This window comes from Akebia trifoliata, chromosome 12, assembly GCF_017979445.1.
Source record: "Akebia trifoliata isolate Shusen 1 chromosome 12, ASM1797944v1, whole genome shotgun sequence".
NCBI classification, from domain to species: Eukaryota; Viridiplantae; Streptophyta; class Magnoliopsida; order Ranunculales; family Lardizabalaceae; genus Akebia; species Akebia trifoliata.
The window spans coordinates 34,547,757-34,564,271 of NC_141386.1; the positions used below are offsets into that span (position 1 = coordinate 34,547,757).

At 39.0% G+C, this 16,515-nt stretch overlaps 1 protein-coding gene across 1 annotated transcript; it reads left to right on the plus strand.

The window, feature by feature from the left end:
- The first annotated feature begins 523 nt into the window (after window positions 1-523).
- BRM (transcription regulatory protein SNF2) lies at window positions 524-14,961 on the plus strand. Its single transcript, XM_086418503.1, has 14 exons — window positions 524-1,140; window positions 2,543-3,880; window positions 4,009-5,340; window positions 5,447-5,559; window positions 6,726-6,813; window positions 6,915-7,001; window positions 7,348-7,440; window positions 7,524-7,607; window positions 7,699-7,902; window positions 9,196-9,438; window positions 9,515-11,107; window positions 11,211-11,756; window positions 13,410-13,664; window positions 14,167-14,961. The coding sequence occupies exons 1-14, from the start codon at window positions 919-921 to the stop codon at window positions 14,824-14,826; spliced, it is 6,858 nt and encodes a 2,285-aa protein (XP_086274629.1). The 5' UTR covers window positions 524-918; the 3' UTR covers window positions 14,827-14,961.
- The last annotated feature ends 1,554 nt before the right edge of the window (window positions 14,962-16,515 follow it).

Genomic DNA, 16,515 nt, shown 5'->3' on the forward strand with positions numbered 1-16,515 from the left:
CTCACCTTCGAATTTTAATTTTAAATTTTAGAGTTATGTGGAATTTTGTTCATTTACAAAACTTTAGATCAAGCCCAAAGTAATTGTTTTAGAAAAAAAAATGAATCTAAATTTTTGATGAAATTTAGATGGTTGTGACGTTAGATTGCAAATGTGCTAATCCATTTGATGTAATTATATCAAATGGATTCTAGGTAAAGTGTAAAATCTTACTAAGTTAGTAAGGAAAATGTTTCTCTCAATCTATATATATATATATTAAACATACGGGTGAGATGTGAGGAGATTACAAAATATATTTGTCATGAGAATCTCTAGGAGTATCCTCTCACTCCAGCCGTTCGATTGGAATTCAGCCTCAATCGTCTTTACAATCTAAAGATTTTTTTCCTTTAAAAAAAGCGTTTTGTTCGTAGAACCAAAGACAGGGGCAGTCTCGTAAATTATTTAACATTCCAGGGTCAATCTTTCTTACAGAGAGTTTTAAGAGTGCATGTATCTATAAAAAAGGCTGTTTATACGATATTGCAAAATCTGAAAAAAAATAAATAAAAATTCTGCTTAGGGTTTGACCGAAACCACCAATTGGGGTTAAATCCAGGGTTTAATTTACTGGATTCCGGCAAAATCGCTAGATCAAGGCGTGAAAAAAACCACTCTTGGATCTGTATTCTGGTTTTATAAAACCGGAAATCGATCGAGTATTGGTGGAGAAATCGGCGCAAAATTCCCTCTGATATATGCAGCGAAAATGTTGGAGAGAGAGAGAGAGAGAGAAGCGGTTTTGAGATTTGAAGTATGGATCGACAGACAAAAAAGGCGTTAAGAGGAGTAGCGAAAAGCGGTTTTTTTTAACCGCGTTTTTTTTTTTCGTATTTCGGTTTGTTTACTTGTTTGGGTTTTGTGAATATTTTTTGCATGCAATCCGGTGGGTCACAGCAGGGCGTTGGCGCCACCGGTCATGGCCGAAATCCTTCGGTGGCGCCACCAGGACGGTCCTCTTCGTCTTCTTCTGCATCACCGTCTTCTTCGTCTTCAGCCGTGTCGGCTCAACATCTAGGGTTTGATCCAATTCAACAACATCAGCAACAACAACAGCAGCAGCAGCAGCAGCAGCAGCAGCAGCTAGCTTTTAGGAAGGTGAGTTATGATTTCTGGGCAAATTGAGGAATTTGGGTTTTTTTATTTTATTTTATTGAATTGTTAAGAGGGTGTTTGAATTGTACTGTTTGGGGTAATGGGTTTGGATTGAAGTGTGTAATTTGTTTGATCTCACTGACTAGTGTATTTGATTGTTCTTGAATCAATAATTTGCTATAATTTGCGATGAATGGGGAGCTGATTAAGTGACTTTAAGTGGATGAATTAGCAACTAATCCTTTAAATTGAGTAAATAACCTGGAGTTGGAGCTTTCACTTCTTTCCATCACTAAGGGTAGAGTTGATGCAAGTTGGTATCTTTTGGGTTACTACTTGTTTGGATTGTAAGTGTTGAACTCAGGGTAGTTGGTTTCAGTAGTGGAATTTAGTCTGGTGGAAAGAAATTAGTAAAATTTGAACTTCTTTTCTTCGACAACATGTGTGTGTGTTTATTTAGCCAATGTGCTTTCGAATTGCAATTTTTGTAATTGATGTTTTATCATGGGTTTGTCTGTCTTTTTTTTTCTCTTGTGATTTTGTATAGAACCCCATTTTTTCTATTGTTTGGTATCGTAGAATTTTGAGGCTATTAGTCCTTTGACATAATTTTTTCATCTGCCTCTTGCCACTAACAAGGACCAAGTTAAAAAGACCGCGCTTTTTGAATACGTGGTTGATTTCTTGACAGTTTTATAGACCTATGGATGGGCTACTCTAGAGGGATAGGCTTGTGAGAAGTATTAGAGGCTTTACTAGAAAGTGGCATAGTGTTTCTTTTGCTCCAGACTTTTCTCTTTCAAGACTCGTGATCTAGTTACTAATGTTATATGGGTTTTATATTCATGGGTACTTAGATTTTGGTTTATTGTCCATATAGCTGTTGCAACAAAAACTTATAAAGCTGTTAATCAAGATAAAACAGTGTATGATAAGAAGTCTGCCCTGGACTGCACAATGTCCCAGCTAGCATAACAGTTATAGATTATCACAAACTTCAAGAGTTCAAAAAAAGGTTAAAACTACTGAAGAATTTATGGGTAACACTAGTGTACTTATGTCAATTGCTTGGCTAAATTATATTGATCCATGGGTGGGCAAGAACCATAGCCTTTTGAGAATGTCTTGCAGGTCATAGAAAGAGGCTTTTTGGTTGGTTTGCTCCCGATTCTTTCAAGACCTGTGAATTTCTCCCTAATGTAATATGGGTTTTATATTAACAAATGTGATCCTTGACCAAAGCTGACAACTTAGCTAAGTTTGTAAAGGTGTGTGGAGTGTTGATCCCACGATCTAGGTTTAAATCCCATTGAAGAAACTTATTTCACTTTTGACAACTAAACTCCTTGCTTACCTAGCAAAAAATATGTTCCTTGACCTGTGTTTTGGTTTATTTTTCATGTAGTCATTACAACAACTTAGAAAGCCTGAAAGTGATGAAGCCCTACTAGCATATCAAGCACGTGGTATCCATGGAGTCATGGGAGGGAGCAACTTTCCATCATCTTCTGGTTCCATGCAGTTGCCTCAACAGTCGAGCAAGCTGTCTCAACAACACAGCTCTGCTCAAATTTGTGACGAGAGCCAGAATAAGGCTCAGGGCATAGAACAACAAATGCAGAATCCAACCCATCAAGCTTATCTGCATTATACTTTGGCTTCTGCCCAGCAGAAGTCTGCTCTTGGGAATATGCTACAACATCAACAAGGGAAAATGGGAATGCTGGGTTCTCCGTCTGGCAATGATCAGGACACACGCATGGGCAATCTAAAAATGCAAGAATCCATGTCTATTCATGCATCTAACCAAGCACAGGCATCTGCATCAAGGAAGTCAGTTGAACATTTTGTGCATGGTGAGAAGCAGCTTGAGCAAGGTCAGCAGTCAGGCTCTGACCAAAAGCATGGTTCTAAGTCTATCCCCCAGACAGCAACAACTGGGCAGTTAATGGCAGCAAACATTGCAAGGCCTTTGCAGGCACCACAAACTCAGCCAAGTATCCAAAACATGGCAAACAACCAGTATGCCATGGCTCAGTTGCAAGCAATGCAAGCTTGGGCAATGGAACACAATATCGATTTGTCTCTACCAGCCAATGCCAATCTGATCTCTCAACTCCTTCCGCTTTTGCAATCCAAAATGGGTGCAGTCCAGAAGTCAAATGAAAGCTTTTCGACCCCACAACCATCAAGGCAACTGCCAACATCAAGGCAATCGAGTATGTCTTCTCCACCGGTTGGTAGTGAGAATTCTGCTCATGGGAATTCATCAAGTGACATGTCTGGACAGTCGGGCTCTGCAAAAGCCAAACAGGTCGCAGTCCCCTCTGGTCCCTTTGCTACTACTCAGACTCCTGTGGTGGTTAATGCTAATAACATTCAGATGCAACAGCTTTCTGGTCGGGAGAGTCAGGCCTCTAGACAGCCAATCACAATTGTAAATGGAATGCCTCCCATGCATCCGCCGCAGTCATCTGTGAATGTAAACCAGGGCATTGATGCTTCGCAAGCAAAGAATAGCTTTTCTGGGCCGGAAAACTTGCAAATGCAGTATTTCAAGCAGTTCCAGCAGTTGAATCGAACCTCTCCACAATCAGCAGTTTCATCAAACGAGGGAAGCTTGGGTACTCAATTGCCATCTCAAGGTGGACCCACAGCCCAGATGTCACAACAGCGTCTTGGGTTTACCAAGCAGCAACTCCATGTCCTTAAAGCACAGATCTTGGCATTCCGACGTCTCAAGGTATGTAGGTTCATCGTTTTTTCTAAAGACCTGAAGAATTATTTCCTTAATCTTAACACTAACACACGTTTATACACAAGTCTTGATCGGATGGTGTTAGTGACATCCTTGCTTTGTTTACTCAACAGCGGGGTGAAGGCAGTCTTCCTCAAGAAGTTCTGCGAGCTATTGCCCCACCACCCCTTGAATCACAGCCACAACCGGTTTTTGTTCCCCCTACAGGAACTATTAACCAGGATAGGTCTTCTGGGAAGAATGCTGAAGAACATGCAAGAAATTTTGATTCCAATGAGAAGGGGCCACAGGTTCTACCTTTAAACAAAGGCCAGAGTCTTCCGAAGGATGAATCCTACACCGCAGAAGAGAAAGCAACTACATCCGCAGGTCACATGCAAGGGATGACAGGTGTTATCAAGGATCCAGTACGAATGGGTTCTTCTGGAAAAGAAGGGCAAACTACTACAATTCCCATAAAATCTGAGCAGGAAGTTGAACGAGGTTATCAGAATATTCCTGTTAAAAGTGATTTGACAACAGATAGGGGAATGACCAATCCACCACAAGCTGCTGTTTCAGATGCTTTGCAAGTTAAGAAACCTGCACAAACAGGCTCTGTCCCTCAGTCAAAAGATGTGGGTGTCACGAGAAAGTATCCTGGACCTCTCTTTGATGTTCCCTTTTTTACTAGGAAACATGACTCATTTGGTTCAGCAGTGTCTTTAAACAACACAAATAACCTAACACTGGCATACGATGTGAAGGATCTGCTCTTTGAAGAAGGCATGGAAGTACTTAACAAAAAAAGGGCTGAGAATCTTAAAAAAATCGGTGGTTTACTCGCAGTGAACTTGGAGAGAAAAAGGATCAGCCCAGATCTTGTTCTGCGATTGCAAATTGAGGAAAGGAAGCTTCGACTTTTAGATCTTCAAGCACGTGTAAGAGATGAAGTTGATCAACAGCAACAGGAGATAATGGCAATGCCCGACAGGCTATATCGAAAGTTTGTCCGGCAATGTGAACGCCAGCGCATGGAGTTAGCCAGACAAGTTCAGCTCTCTCAAAAGATTGTTAGAGAGAAACAACTAAAATCCATTTTTCAATGGCGCAAAAGGCTTCTTGAGGTTCACTGGGCTATACGCGATGCTCGAACTGCTCGCAACAGAGGAGTTGCCAAATATCATGAGAGAATGTTGAGGGAGTTTTCGAAGAGGAAGGATGAAGATCGGACTAAAAGGATGGAGGCATTGAAGAACAATGATGTCGACCGGTATCGTGAAATGTTGCTGCAGCAGCAGACCAGCATGCCAGGGGATGCAGCTCAGCGATATTCTGTTCTCTCTTCATTTCTGTCGCAGACAGAAGAATATCTCCATAAATTGGGAGGGAAGATAACGGCTGCAAAGAATCAGCAGGAGGTGGAGGAAGCAGCAAAAGCTGCTGTTGCCGCTGCACGGGCTCAGGCATGCTTTTGTTTATATTCCGTATTTTTTTTCTGTTTTTTCTAACTCCTTAATTTCCTTTTCCTTACCTGTTATCAATGGGTTGGTTTCATTTTTTATGGTTTAGGGTCTCTCGGAGGAGGAAGTTAAGACAGCTGCGACTTGTGCTGGGGAGGAAGTGATGATAAGAAACCGTTTCTCTGAAATGAATGCGCCTAAGGAGAGTTCATCTGTTAACAAGTAAGTTCATTATTATCTACATTGGATCCACCAGTAGTTTTCTATTATTTAGGTGAAATCCAACTGGGGTTGATTGCATGTTGTGTTGAGTTTTTTGCCATGATTTATGATTTTTTCAAAATGCCCAAACACTAACTAGAAAATCAAAATTGCTCAGTAGGCATGCCTTGAGGCCTTAGAAAAGGTTTGTTAATGCCTAATGTCATAGGCTTTAGGTTGTCATAAAGAAAAAACGAGACTCTCAGTTAAACAATAATAATCTATTCTAGACTAAACAAATAAAACATCTCTTTCTCCTATAGGAAATGGATCAATATATTTAGCTAAATTTGTATTTTTACTGAATTTATACTAATCTTATTTATTTTTAATATTCTATATGCTACCATTTATTTCTATTGAATTTATATTTGCATGATGAGTGAAAGATGTGTAAATACAAAATTATAAATGAATAGATTCATGAAAATTTAGAAGCCCCAATTTGTGATGAACTAAGGGAAAGTTGATTGAGATGGTTTGATCATATGCAACGAAGACTTACAACAGCCCTACTGTGAAGAAACGTGCAACTTGAAGGAGCATGAGGAAGAGCAAAAAAAGAAGTGGATTGAGCTAGTGAAGGTAGATTTTTTTGGTATGTATAATGCACTCGAGTAGAAAAAGGCATGGCTTTAGAATTGAATGGGAAAGGCTTTGATATGATAATAATCTTTCTAAAAGCCAAAAGGGATCATTAGTTAGGCTTGCACCCCATTCCTTGAAGTTTACTCCTTGTGCTTCAGGTCACAAAAGCTCCTCATCCCACGCCTCTCACTTTGAGCACAGTGATTGGCTTTATTTTGGGGATCGTATTCCCAATCCTTCGAGTTATGTTTATCTTATTAAATTTTTGTTAGTCTAAAAGTAGGTTGCTATTGATCTCTTAATCTTGTGTTGATTAATTTGGTTCAGTGATATTGAACTTCGTTGTGCTTGCTATTAATGAAATTTGTTTTCGATTGATGCAATATTTGGTTACTTGTCATTGTTTCAGTTGATTCTACTTTCAGAATGTTTATGAAGATTTTATTATATTTGTGCAAAGCAAAGCTTCTTTCCTTATGCTCAACACTAGCGTAGTACTTTTCAAGCTGTTTATCTACCACCCTTATTATTTTCACCAGGTATTATAATCTTGCACATGCTGTCAATGAGAAGGTCTTAAGACAACCCTCAATGTTAAGGGCTGGAACTTTACGAGATTATCAACTTGTAGGTTGCAATCTCTCAAGTTTGTTATATTCTATTTTCTGTTTTCTTTACTATTTCTTCTGTCGCAAATAATTTTGTTAGCTATTTGTTCTTGTTTGCAGGTTGGATTGCAATGGATGCTTTCTTTGTATAACAATAAATTAAATGGGATTTTGGCTGATGAGATGGGCCTTGGGAAGACTGTACAGGTCAATTTCATATTGTATTTAGTGGCTTGATCAACTGCATTGATCTTTCGCTCTACTTTGTCTTTTTGGTTTCTATCTTTTTTCTTTCACCTTTTTTTCTCTGCTATAATTTTGACAATTATATAGCATTTACTAGTCTAAAACACATATATAAAATAAAAATTATTTAGTGGCTGTATTGAGGCTTTGTTTAGTCTATCTTTGCACGTTTAACTCTGATAGGATAGTTTGCACAACCAGCTTCTTTGGGAAATATGATATCTTCATAGTAACAAGGAGAAAAAAAAAACTAGATAAGCAAACTGACATGTATTAGAAACTTTTGATGGGGTATTTTCCCAAACAGGTAATGGCATTGATCGCTTATTTGATGGAGTTCAAAGGAAACTATGGGCCACATCTTATTATTGTCCCAAATGCTGTTTTGGTTAACTGGAAGGTCAGCTACTTCTTCAAAGATAAGAATGTGATGTATCTTTTTTTTTTTTTTTAAAACTCATGCGTAACATCTTTATTTTTCAGAGTGAGCTGCATAGTTGGCTGCCCTCTGTATCATGCATTTTTTATGTTGGTGGGAAGGATCAAAGATCAAAGTTATTTTCTCAAGTAATAAGATGCCAACCTTTTCTTCTTCTTCTTCTTTTTGGTATATTAAGCATGGTACTTAGCTGATCTCATACTGATACTTGTTGTCTAGGAGGTTTGTGCCTTGAAATTTAATGTGCTTGTTACAACATATGAGTTTATCATGTACGATCGTTCAAAGCTATCAAAAGTTGATTGGAAGTATATTGTAATTGATGAAGCACAACGAATGAAGGATAGGGAATCAGTTCTAGCACGTGATCTTGATAGGTATCGTTGCCAGAGACGTCTGCTTCTTACTGGGACCCCATTGCAGGTTTGTTTATTTCTTACTTTGTTCATTTTAAAGACAACTACCTTGTCCTTCGGTGAGAATTTTTTTGATAAATATCCTTGGGTGAGAATTTTCCTTTTTTATTTTTTTGGTAACCGAGGTATTCGGGCCTATTAGAGCACTTGACTAATCCACGAGCACATGCAGTCTCCTCCCCCCACATGCACTGGGTAACTTCTGGGATAAATTACTGAGGGTGGCCCCTAAGGGGCAATTAGAACTCAAGACCTCTGCTGCCTGAGGCCTGGTTCTTCTAGTTTAGATACCTTAATTGTTTTCCATTATATCTGTGCTAATATATTTGATGAAAATGTGTGGACTTTCAAATCTCTAAATAGATTTTTAGATATTTAATCTCTGAGGGGGACTCATTGTTGCAATATCTGGGTTTGTATTGGTCATTTTTCCAGGTATCTGATTGTGATTGCTTAGGTCTAGAAGTTTGCATATTATGTAGAGAACTATGAGTGTGATCTCCGTAGAGGGAGGCTCTAAATTCATCTAAGTTTTATAACTCATATTACATAGAAAAACTGACTATTGGTGGGTTTTTTCTTTAATTTTTTTATGTGACAGGGTGTCCCCACCCCTTTTGAAATTGGGACTAATCTCTACAGATATGCCCTGCTACCACAAATAGGCGTATTGGGTAAAGTCAAGGGTGGGGAGACTTGATCTCATGACCCTGAACCACTGCTCTACCACTTGGGTGGTAACTACTGGTAGTTTGTCACAGCAATATGTGGTTTCAGTTGGGTTTGGGAATGGTACTTACTCATTTTAAAACCAATAGGTTGCTTCATGGTTCATAGTGCTTGTTTTTTAATAGCAATTTGTTTCTAACTATGGATGTTATATATCCCTCTATTTATGAAAACGTAATAGTTATTCATCCGGTATAACTTATTGTTGGCTGTCCTCTATGTAGTAAATCCAGAATATGGGCCTTGATCTATATACATATATTTTTTGTTATAAAATTAAATATGTTTCTCCAGTCGTATCTTGGTTGTTTTTTGCTTATATGACATGACCCTTGGGTAAGTTGTAATATTACCGATTCTAAACACGGATTCCTGGAGATGGTTGTCTGCAAATCTTGCAATGGTGATAACAGGAAAAAACTAATGACTAATGCTTTCCTGAGCATTAAACTCCATTAAATTCTAAATTATATGTATTTTATTTTTAGATACTTCTCATGCTGGCTACTGCTTTTTTATTGTGTTCCAAACAATTTATTGTTACTTAAGCATGGAGCCATTTCTTCTGCAGAATGATCTGAAGGAGCTGTGGTCGCTATTAAATTTACTCCTTCCAGAGGTATTTGATAACCGCAAAGCATTTCATGATTGGTTTTCAAAGCCCTTTCAAAAGGATGCTCCTTCACATGACGCTGAGGATGACTGGCTTGAGACTGAAAAGAAGGTTATCATCATCCACAGACTCCATCAAATTTTGGAGCCTTTTATGCTCAGGCGTCGTGTTGAAGATGTGGAAGGGTCACTACCACGAAAGGTATACTAGTTCTGCATTTCTCTGGTGATCAAGGCTTTATATGTGGTTGATAACAAAAAGTGACTTGGGCTTGCAGGTCTCCATTGTTTTGAGATGTAAAATGTCATCTATTCAAGGTGCGATATATGACTGGATTAAGTCAACTGGTACTCTTAGGGTTGATCCGGAGGATGAGTTGCGGAGGGTTCAAAAAAATCCAAATTACCAGGCCAAAATATATAGGGTTCTCAACAATAGATGCATGGAGCTCCGCAAAGCTTGCAATCATCCTTTGCTTAATTACCCTTATTTTAATGACTACTCCAAAGAATTCATTGTGAGATCTTGTGGAAAGCTTTGGATCTTAGATAGGATTCTCATAAAACTTCAGAGAACTGGACACCGGGTACTTCTCTTTAGCACCATGACAAAGCTTCTTGATATATTGGAGGAGTACTTGCAATGGCGGCAGCTTGTCTATAGAAGAATTGATGGGACAACTAGCTTAGAAGACCGTGAATCTGCGATCGTAGACTTCAACAGCCCCAACTCCGATTGCTTTATATTTTTGCTCAGTATACGTGCTGCTGGAAGAGGCCTAAATCTTCAGTCAGCCGATACAGTTGTCATCTATGATCCTGATCCAAATCCGAAAAATGAAGAACAAGCAGTGGCTAGGGCCCATCGTATTGGACAGAAGAGAGAAGTCAAAGTCATCTATATGGAAGCTGTTGTTGACAAAATCTCGAGCCATCAAAAAGAGGATGAATTGAGAAGTGGAGGTGCTGTTGATTTAGAAGATGATCTTGCTGGTAAAGATCGATATATGGGATCTATTGAGAGCCTTATACGAAATAATATTCAGCAATATAAAATAGACATGGCGGATGAAGTTATAAATGCTGGTCGTTTTGATCAGAGGACAACCCATGAAGAGAGGCGCTTAACTTTAGAGACATTATTGCATGATGAGGAGAGGTATCAAGAAACCTTGCATGATGTTCCCTCACTTATGGAGGTGAATCGAATGATTGCTCGCAGTGAAGAAGAAGTTGAACTGTTTGATCAAATGGATGAAGACTTGGATTGGACCGAAGAAATGACGAAGTACGACCTAGTTCCTGACTGGCTTCGAGCCAGTTCTAGGGACGTAAATACTGCCATTGCTAAGTTATCTAAGAAGCCATCAAAGAAAACTTTAGTTGGTGGCAATATTGGCATGGAATCAAGTGAAGTGGTTCCAGATGTATCCCCTGCAATAACTGAGAGGAGAAGGGGTCGACCGAAGGGTTCATCCAGTGGCAGAAAATCCCCCATTTACAGGGAGTTGGATGATGAAAATGGAGAATTTTCTGAAGCAAGTTCAGAAGAGAGGAATGGATATCCTTTGCATGAAGAAGAGGGAGAAATTGGGGAATTTGAAGACGAAGAGTTTAGTGGTGCTGCTGGTGCACTTCCAATTAATAAGGACCAATCAGAAGAGGAGGGCCTGGTTTGTGTTGGTGGTTATGAATACCCCCGAGCAATGGAAGGCACTCGAAGCAGTCATATGTTTGAGGAAGCTGGTTCTTCGGGATCTTCATCAGAGAGTCGGAAATTGGTGCCGACAGTGTCTCCCTCCATATCTTCCCAAAAGTTTGGGTCTCTTTCTGCGCTAGATGCTAGGCCAGGTTCTCTTTCGAAAAGACTGGTATGATTTATTTCTTCCATTCAGATGCTATACTTTATCATGGGATGAATGGGTTTTTGTTTGTATTTTTTTTCTTTTTCACCTTTTTTCATGTGTTTGGCAGCCAGATGAATTGGAGGAAGGAGAAATCGCTGTGTCAGGTGACTCCCACATGGACCTTCAACAATCTGGAAGTTGGATTCACGACCGTGATGATGTTGAAGATGAACAGGTTCTACAACCAAAAATAAAACGGAAACGTAGTATTCGGAATCGCCCCAAACAAACTTTGGAAAGGCTTGAAGAAAAGGCTGGTGAAGAAAAGGCTTTTCTCCTTCGTGGAAATTCATCTCAGTTGGCCTTGCAAGCGGACCACAACTATGAAGTGCAGCTAAGGGCTGATCCTGAACCGGAGATATATCGAGAACCTGCCATTGTCAGGCATGGTCCAAGTGATTCACTTATGAAAAGTAAGAGAAATTTACCATCAAGGAGGGGCACAAATTCTTCGAAATCGCATATCATGCCTAAGCCAGGCAGATTGAATTGCTCTTCAGTGCCCGCCGAGAACGCCTCGGAACACTCTAGAGAGTCTTGGGACGGTAGAGCTATGAACAGTAGTGGACCCAGCTACTCTGGCACAAAGATGTCTGACATTGTCCAAAGAAAGGTATTCATCTCGGAAATTTTATTCTCTCTTTATGATACTGTAGGCCTGGAGTTTGAATAGGAGAATGTTTGATTCCTTTTTCACTTTGAAAAGTGTTTGATGCATAGTTTCTGATCTTGGAAATCGTTATGGATATCGGTAGAAATTAGAGAACAACTAAAAAGTCAAATAACGTGGTAAATGTTGAATGATTGGGAAAGGCCAAGTGGAAGTGCTTCAGGGAGTTAAAGAGGAAGATTTCCTGTACTGGATGGGCAGGCGCATCATTCCAATCCATACAATTTTAATCAACTTTGGATGGAAGTGTGCAGTTATATATTTTAGTAGTATCAGATATGCTTTAGTTTCTTACAATATTTTATGTTATTTTTATACAACACATTTATTTAGGCAGGAATGTTTAAATGCTGTGTATGTGGATGCATGTTTGTGAGTACATTCAAGCATTATTTTTCATGTGTCGTTTCACTCTCAAAAAAGAAAAATTGTGAACTAGCTCAACCACATGTATTATAAGTTATCCTTTGGACCAGATCCAGCATGGCACATGTTAAGCTGGTATTGATACTGCAGGGCACACTTGGCCTTGGATACTGCTGGCTATGCCATATATTCCTCCCAACAGGAGAGGATGAGTTGGTTCTACGAGTTTAGAAATGAGAAGATTGTGTTGGAGAAATATCCTTGTAGTGTCTGATACCATTGTGCGGACAGTGGTACACTGGGCATGTTGAAGTATTTGGGTATTGTAGATATTAAAATTGTTTAAATCATTTGTTTTTCCAATTCCAACACACAATTTCCTGTGCTAGAACCACACTGCTTTGTGCGACAAAGGCTTTACAGGCCAATTTTTTGGTAGTGATATAAGAATCTGGAGTATTGGGATCAGAAACATTAAAGCATGTACCTAGGAGGATTCGAAAACTACATAGAAGCATTTTACATTTTTGACAATTGAAATAACTATAAAATAGTATTTATATAATGATCATAGTGCATTATATGAGGAGATAGCTTATAATCGATCAGAATGAGAAGCTCCATCTAAAAAGTGATCCACATGTGTTGTATCACATACCTATACTTTTATGAACATATTGCCACAAACTACGAGAGGAAAGGTAAAATTCAGAATCTATCGTATACATACAAGAAAACTAAAGAACAATGTAAGTGTCACAATCAAATGTGGTGCATTGGTAACTAGCACACCAACAGCGGTCCACCCCAAAGGCATAGGCTTCTTCTTGGTTGGTTGCTAATTCCCTTGACCATAGCCTTTTGTTGAGACCATACTCCAGAGTTCCAATTACCCTTTATTTCTCATATGTGGCATTCTTAATTCAATTTGGCTTCTTAATTATACATCTGTTTGGGTAAGATTTCTCATTTCTTAACAACCATTCTTCCTGGTTACTGTATAAAGGCATCATGGAGTCTTTTCATGTGGGTAATCTGGGATTTCCCCTCAATTCCTTCAGATAGATAGCTAGATGTGAGTCTGTGATGGGCTTACTGTGCAACGTTGAGGTTGCAAATTTTCAACAGGTAATCGAGAAGTTGGAAACTTCTAGAAGAGCCCAGAAATTGCTCGAGTGTTGTGTTAGTTCAAGTTTCTCACTGTCACTTCGCGATAATTTTTCTTTGCAGTGTAAAAATGTAGTCAGCAAGCTTCAGAGAAGGATTGATAAAGATGGTCATCAAATAGTACCTCTGTTAATGGATTTTTGGAAGAGGACTGAGAACTCCGGTTACATGCCTGGTATGGCTGGAAGTAATATTTTGGATCTACGGAGGATTGATCTGCGTGTGGACAGATTGGAGTATAATGGGGTGATGGACTTTGTGGCTGATGTGCAATCCATGTTGAAAAATGCTGCTCAGTATTTTGGTTTCTCGTTTGAGGTATGATTGCTGGGGTTTTCTCTAATGTGATATTACTAGAACTGATCTACATATGTTTGTTATCTGAAATCATGAGGTATCCTTTTTAGTTTATAATATTTGATGTTTTTAAATGTATATTTTTTGAGGAAATTTTCTTCAAATGGGGCCTTGTGTGTTCGGGTTCTTGTTAGTTTCAGTTATTTTGTATCTAGGTAGGTCTTCTCAACCTCCTTTTCTTTTAATGAAATCATACTTAACAAAAATATATATATATCTTGAAGAAATGTTTAGATTTTCCCAAGTTTTTCCGTACCTTAAAAATGCTGTAGTTTTATTCTCTGTTGTTTAACTAATTAGAATATTCTTCCAATTCATAGGGAACATAGTCAAAAATGAAAAGAACAAAAAGAAATAAAAAATCCTCTCTTCATTTAGTAAATAGTTACTAGGGATGTTTTCATATTCTCCTTATTTTGACAAGTCGAACTCAAAACCTCAATAAACTGCTTTCGATGCACAGGTGAGATCTGAAGCAAGGAAAGTACAAGATCTCTTCTTTGACATAATGAAGATTGCATTTCCAGACACAGATCTTCGAGAAGCAAGAAACACAGTTTTGTTTTCTGGTGCTGGAGCTACATCTGCCCCATCCCTTAAACAAGCTTCTGTCAACCAAAACAAGCGACATAAGCTGATTAACGAAGTGGAACCTGAACGGAGTCCTCCTCCAAAGCTAATTCCACGTGGGCCCGTCTCTGCTGATGAAGAGACGAGGACCCGTGGCGGGCACATGTCCAAGTTCCCGAAGGAATCCAGGCTAGCAAGCAGTAGTGTGCGGGAGCAAGGTCAGTCAGAAGAGGTACCATTGCTTACTCACCCAGGTGAACTGGTCATATGCAAGAAGAGGAGGAATGACAGAGACAAGTCATCTGTGAAGCCTAGGACTGGTCCCGTGTCTCCTCCCACTGTGGGTCGCAGTGTTAGAGGTCCGAATCTTGGTCCTCCATCGGCCCAGAGGGATGTGAAGTTAAGTCAGCAGGTAACCAATCAGCAAGTTTGGGCCCAACAACCACCTCAACAGGCTAACGGTGGTGGTAGTGGTGGTGGTGCTTTGGGTTGGGCGACGCCTGTAAAGAGAATGAGGACAGATTCTGGTAAAAGGAGGCCAAGTCATTTATGACTGAAATTTAAATGAGTGTAGATATAATGAAAAAACAAATTGTTCCTATTGATTTCAGGTGTAAGATTAGTGGTCCTTTTGGCCTGTACAATTGACTGTTAATACAATGTAGTACCCCTCATCATGTTTCTCTTCTTTTGCCATCTTAACATATTTCTGTTCTTGATGAGTTACATATGGGGTCAGTGCGATCTGTTGTTTGGCTTTTTAAGGATTAATTAATCCCAAGGCCAGGATGTTATGCCAATCTTTGGAAGTTGTGGTTCCCATGTTTTCCCATCTTTGGTGTAGACAAGCATATTCTATTTAGACCTGTTTTTACTCTTGTAATCCTCGAGAACCAAACGTTACCCGTGATTTCAAGTTTGAGCAGGGTAATTCCTGTCAAGGTTTACTTTGTTTTGGTTAAATAATTGAACCAACCTCATTACACTTCTTAGAGAAGTGACATACAGAGATGGTGTGGTCCACACACGGGGTTGATGTTTAGAGAGCCAGGACCTTGGTTTGGAGTTTCCTATACTCTTTGTTTTGGCTTCGGTTTGCATAAAAAATGAAACATTCAATGTTCCAGATTCTCTTAATGCCTTGAAAGGTTTCTGAATTATTTTGATTGAGTTCATCTTAATTTTTCTCCTGATTGAGATGTTACCGAAACGATATTTTAAACCTTGGCCAGACCATTAAACAATTAGGATTCTGAAAATGAGATCCATCCAAGAGAGGTGGTCCATCACCATCAATCCAATTGTTACAGATGAACCTCCTACCTGCATTGTACAGTAGGAGATTTGATATAAATTTCTTTATCTTGTCAAAATCTCAACAATAAGTTAGGTTGATAGATTAAGGGCCTGTTTGGATGTGAACAAGGCAGAATAAAAGCAAGGCGTGGAAACATGGAGGGTCTGTGTGTTACAGATTCTTCAGGATTTTGTGTCTAGGAGAAGTAGAAGCTCAGATTTTGGGAAGCCGCATCCAGAAAAATCTTGTTTGTTACAGAAACTGACGAAAAAATAGTAGAAAGAGGTCGAATTAATTATGTTGTCACCCCCATATGCTTTTCAGTCTTGACTTCTCATCGTAGCTATCATGCAAAAACAACCCCAACAAGACTTCTCAAAAATGCAGTTTTGGACTTCCAGCAAAAGTTATTGAAGCAGAAGCCATTGCCAACAAACATGCTTTTTCGACTCAACGCCCAAAAAGCTGTAACAAACAGATCCTGATGAAATAGAAAACAACTCCCCCTCGTCGTGACACCTTTTGCATATGGGGAACAATGTGGGTGTTGTCCGTATGCATAGATTTTAAAACACAATCGGCATAAATTAAAAAATAAATGCATTTTAGCGTCTTCCAAACTCTCCCTAAATTGATGCTCTCCCTCCCTTCTGGCCTAAATTATTTAATTTAAAAAACAAGAGTAGTCCAAAAAAGTCTTTGGTGTTTCTTTTGAGAGACCCCTCAGGCTTTATAATTAAAAATAAAATAATCAATTAGTCACACTCACTTAACACTAACAAATATTATTTATTGAGTTGTTCTTGAATTAAATATTGTGTTAAGAGATAAGGCCCATACTTTAGTAAATATATTAAATGCAACCCACCCTAGCATGCTCTTCCTACTTACCCACATGTACAACAAAGTTCAACCTATCTGTTTGTCTGTAAATATATAATAATG

Coding starts and splice junctions, on each gene's coding strand:
- BRM (XM_086418503.1), top strand. CDS start 919: ATGCAATCCGGTGGGTCACAGCAGGGCGTTGGCGCCACCGGTCATGGC. Junction 1,141..2,542: donor AGCAGCTAGCTTTTAGGAAG/GTGAGTTATGAT, acceptor TTTTTCATGTAG/TCATTACAACAACTTAGAAA. Junction 13,665..14,166: donor ATTTTGGTTTCTCGTTTGAG/GTATGATTGCTG, acceptor TTCGATGCACAG/GTGAGATCTGAAGCAAGGAA.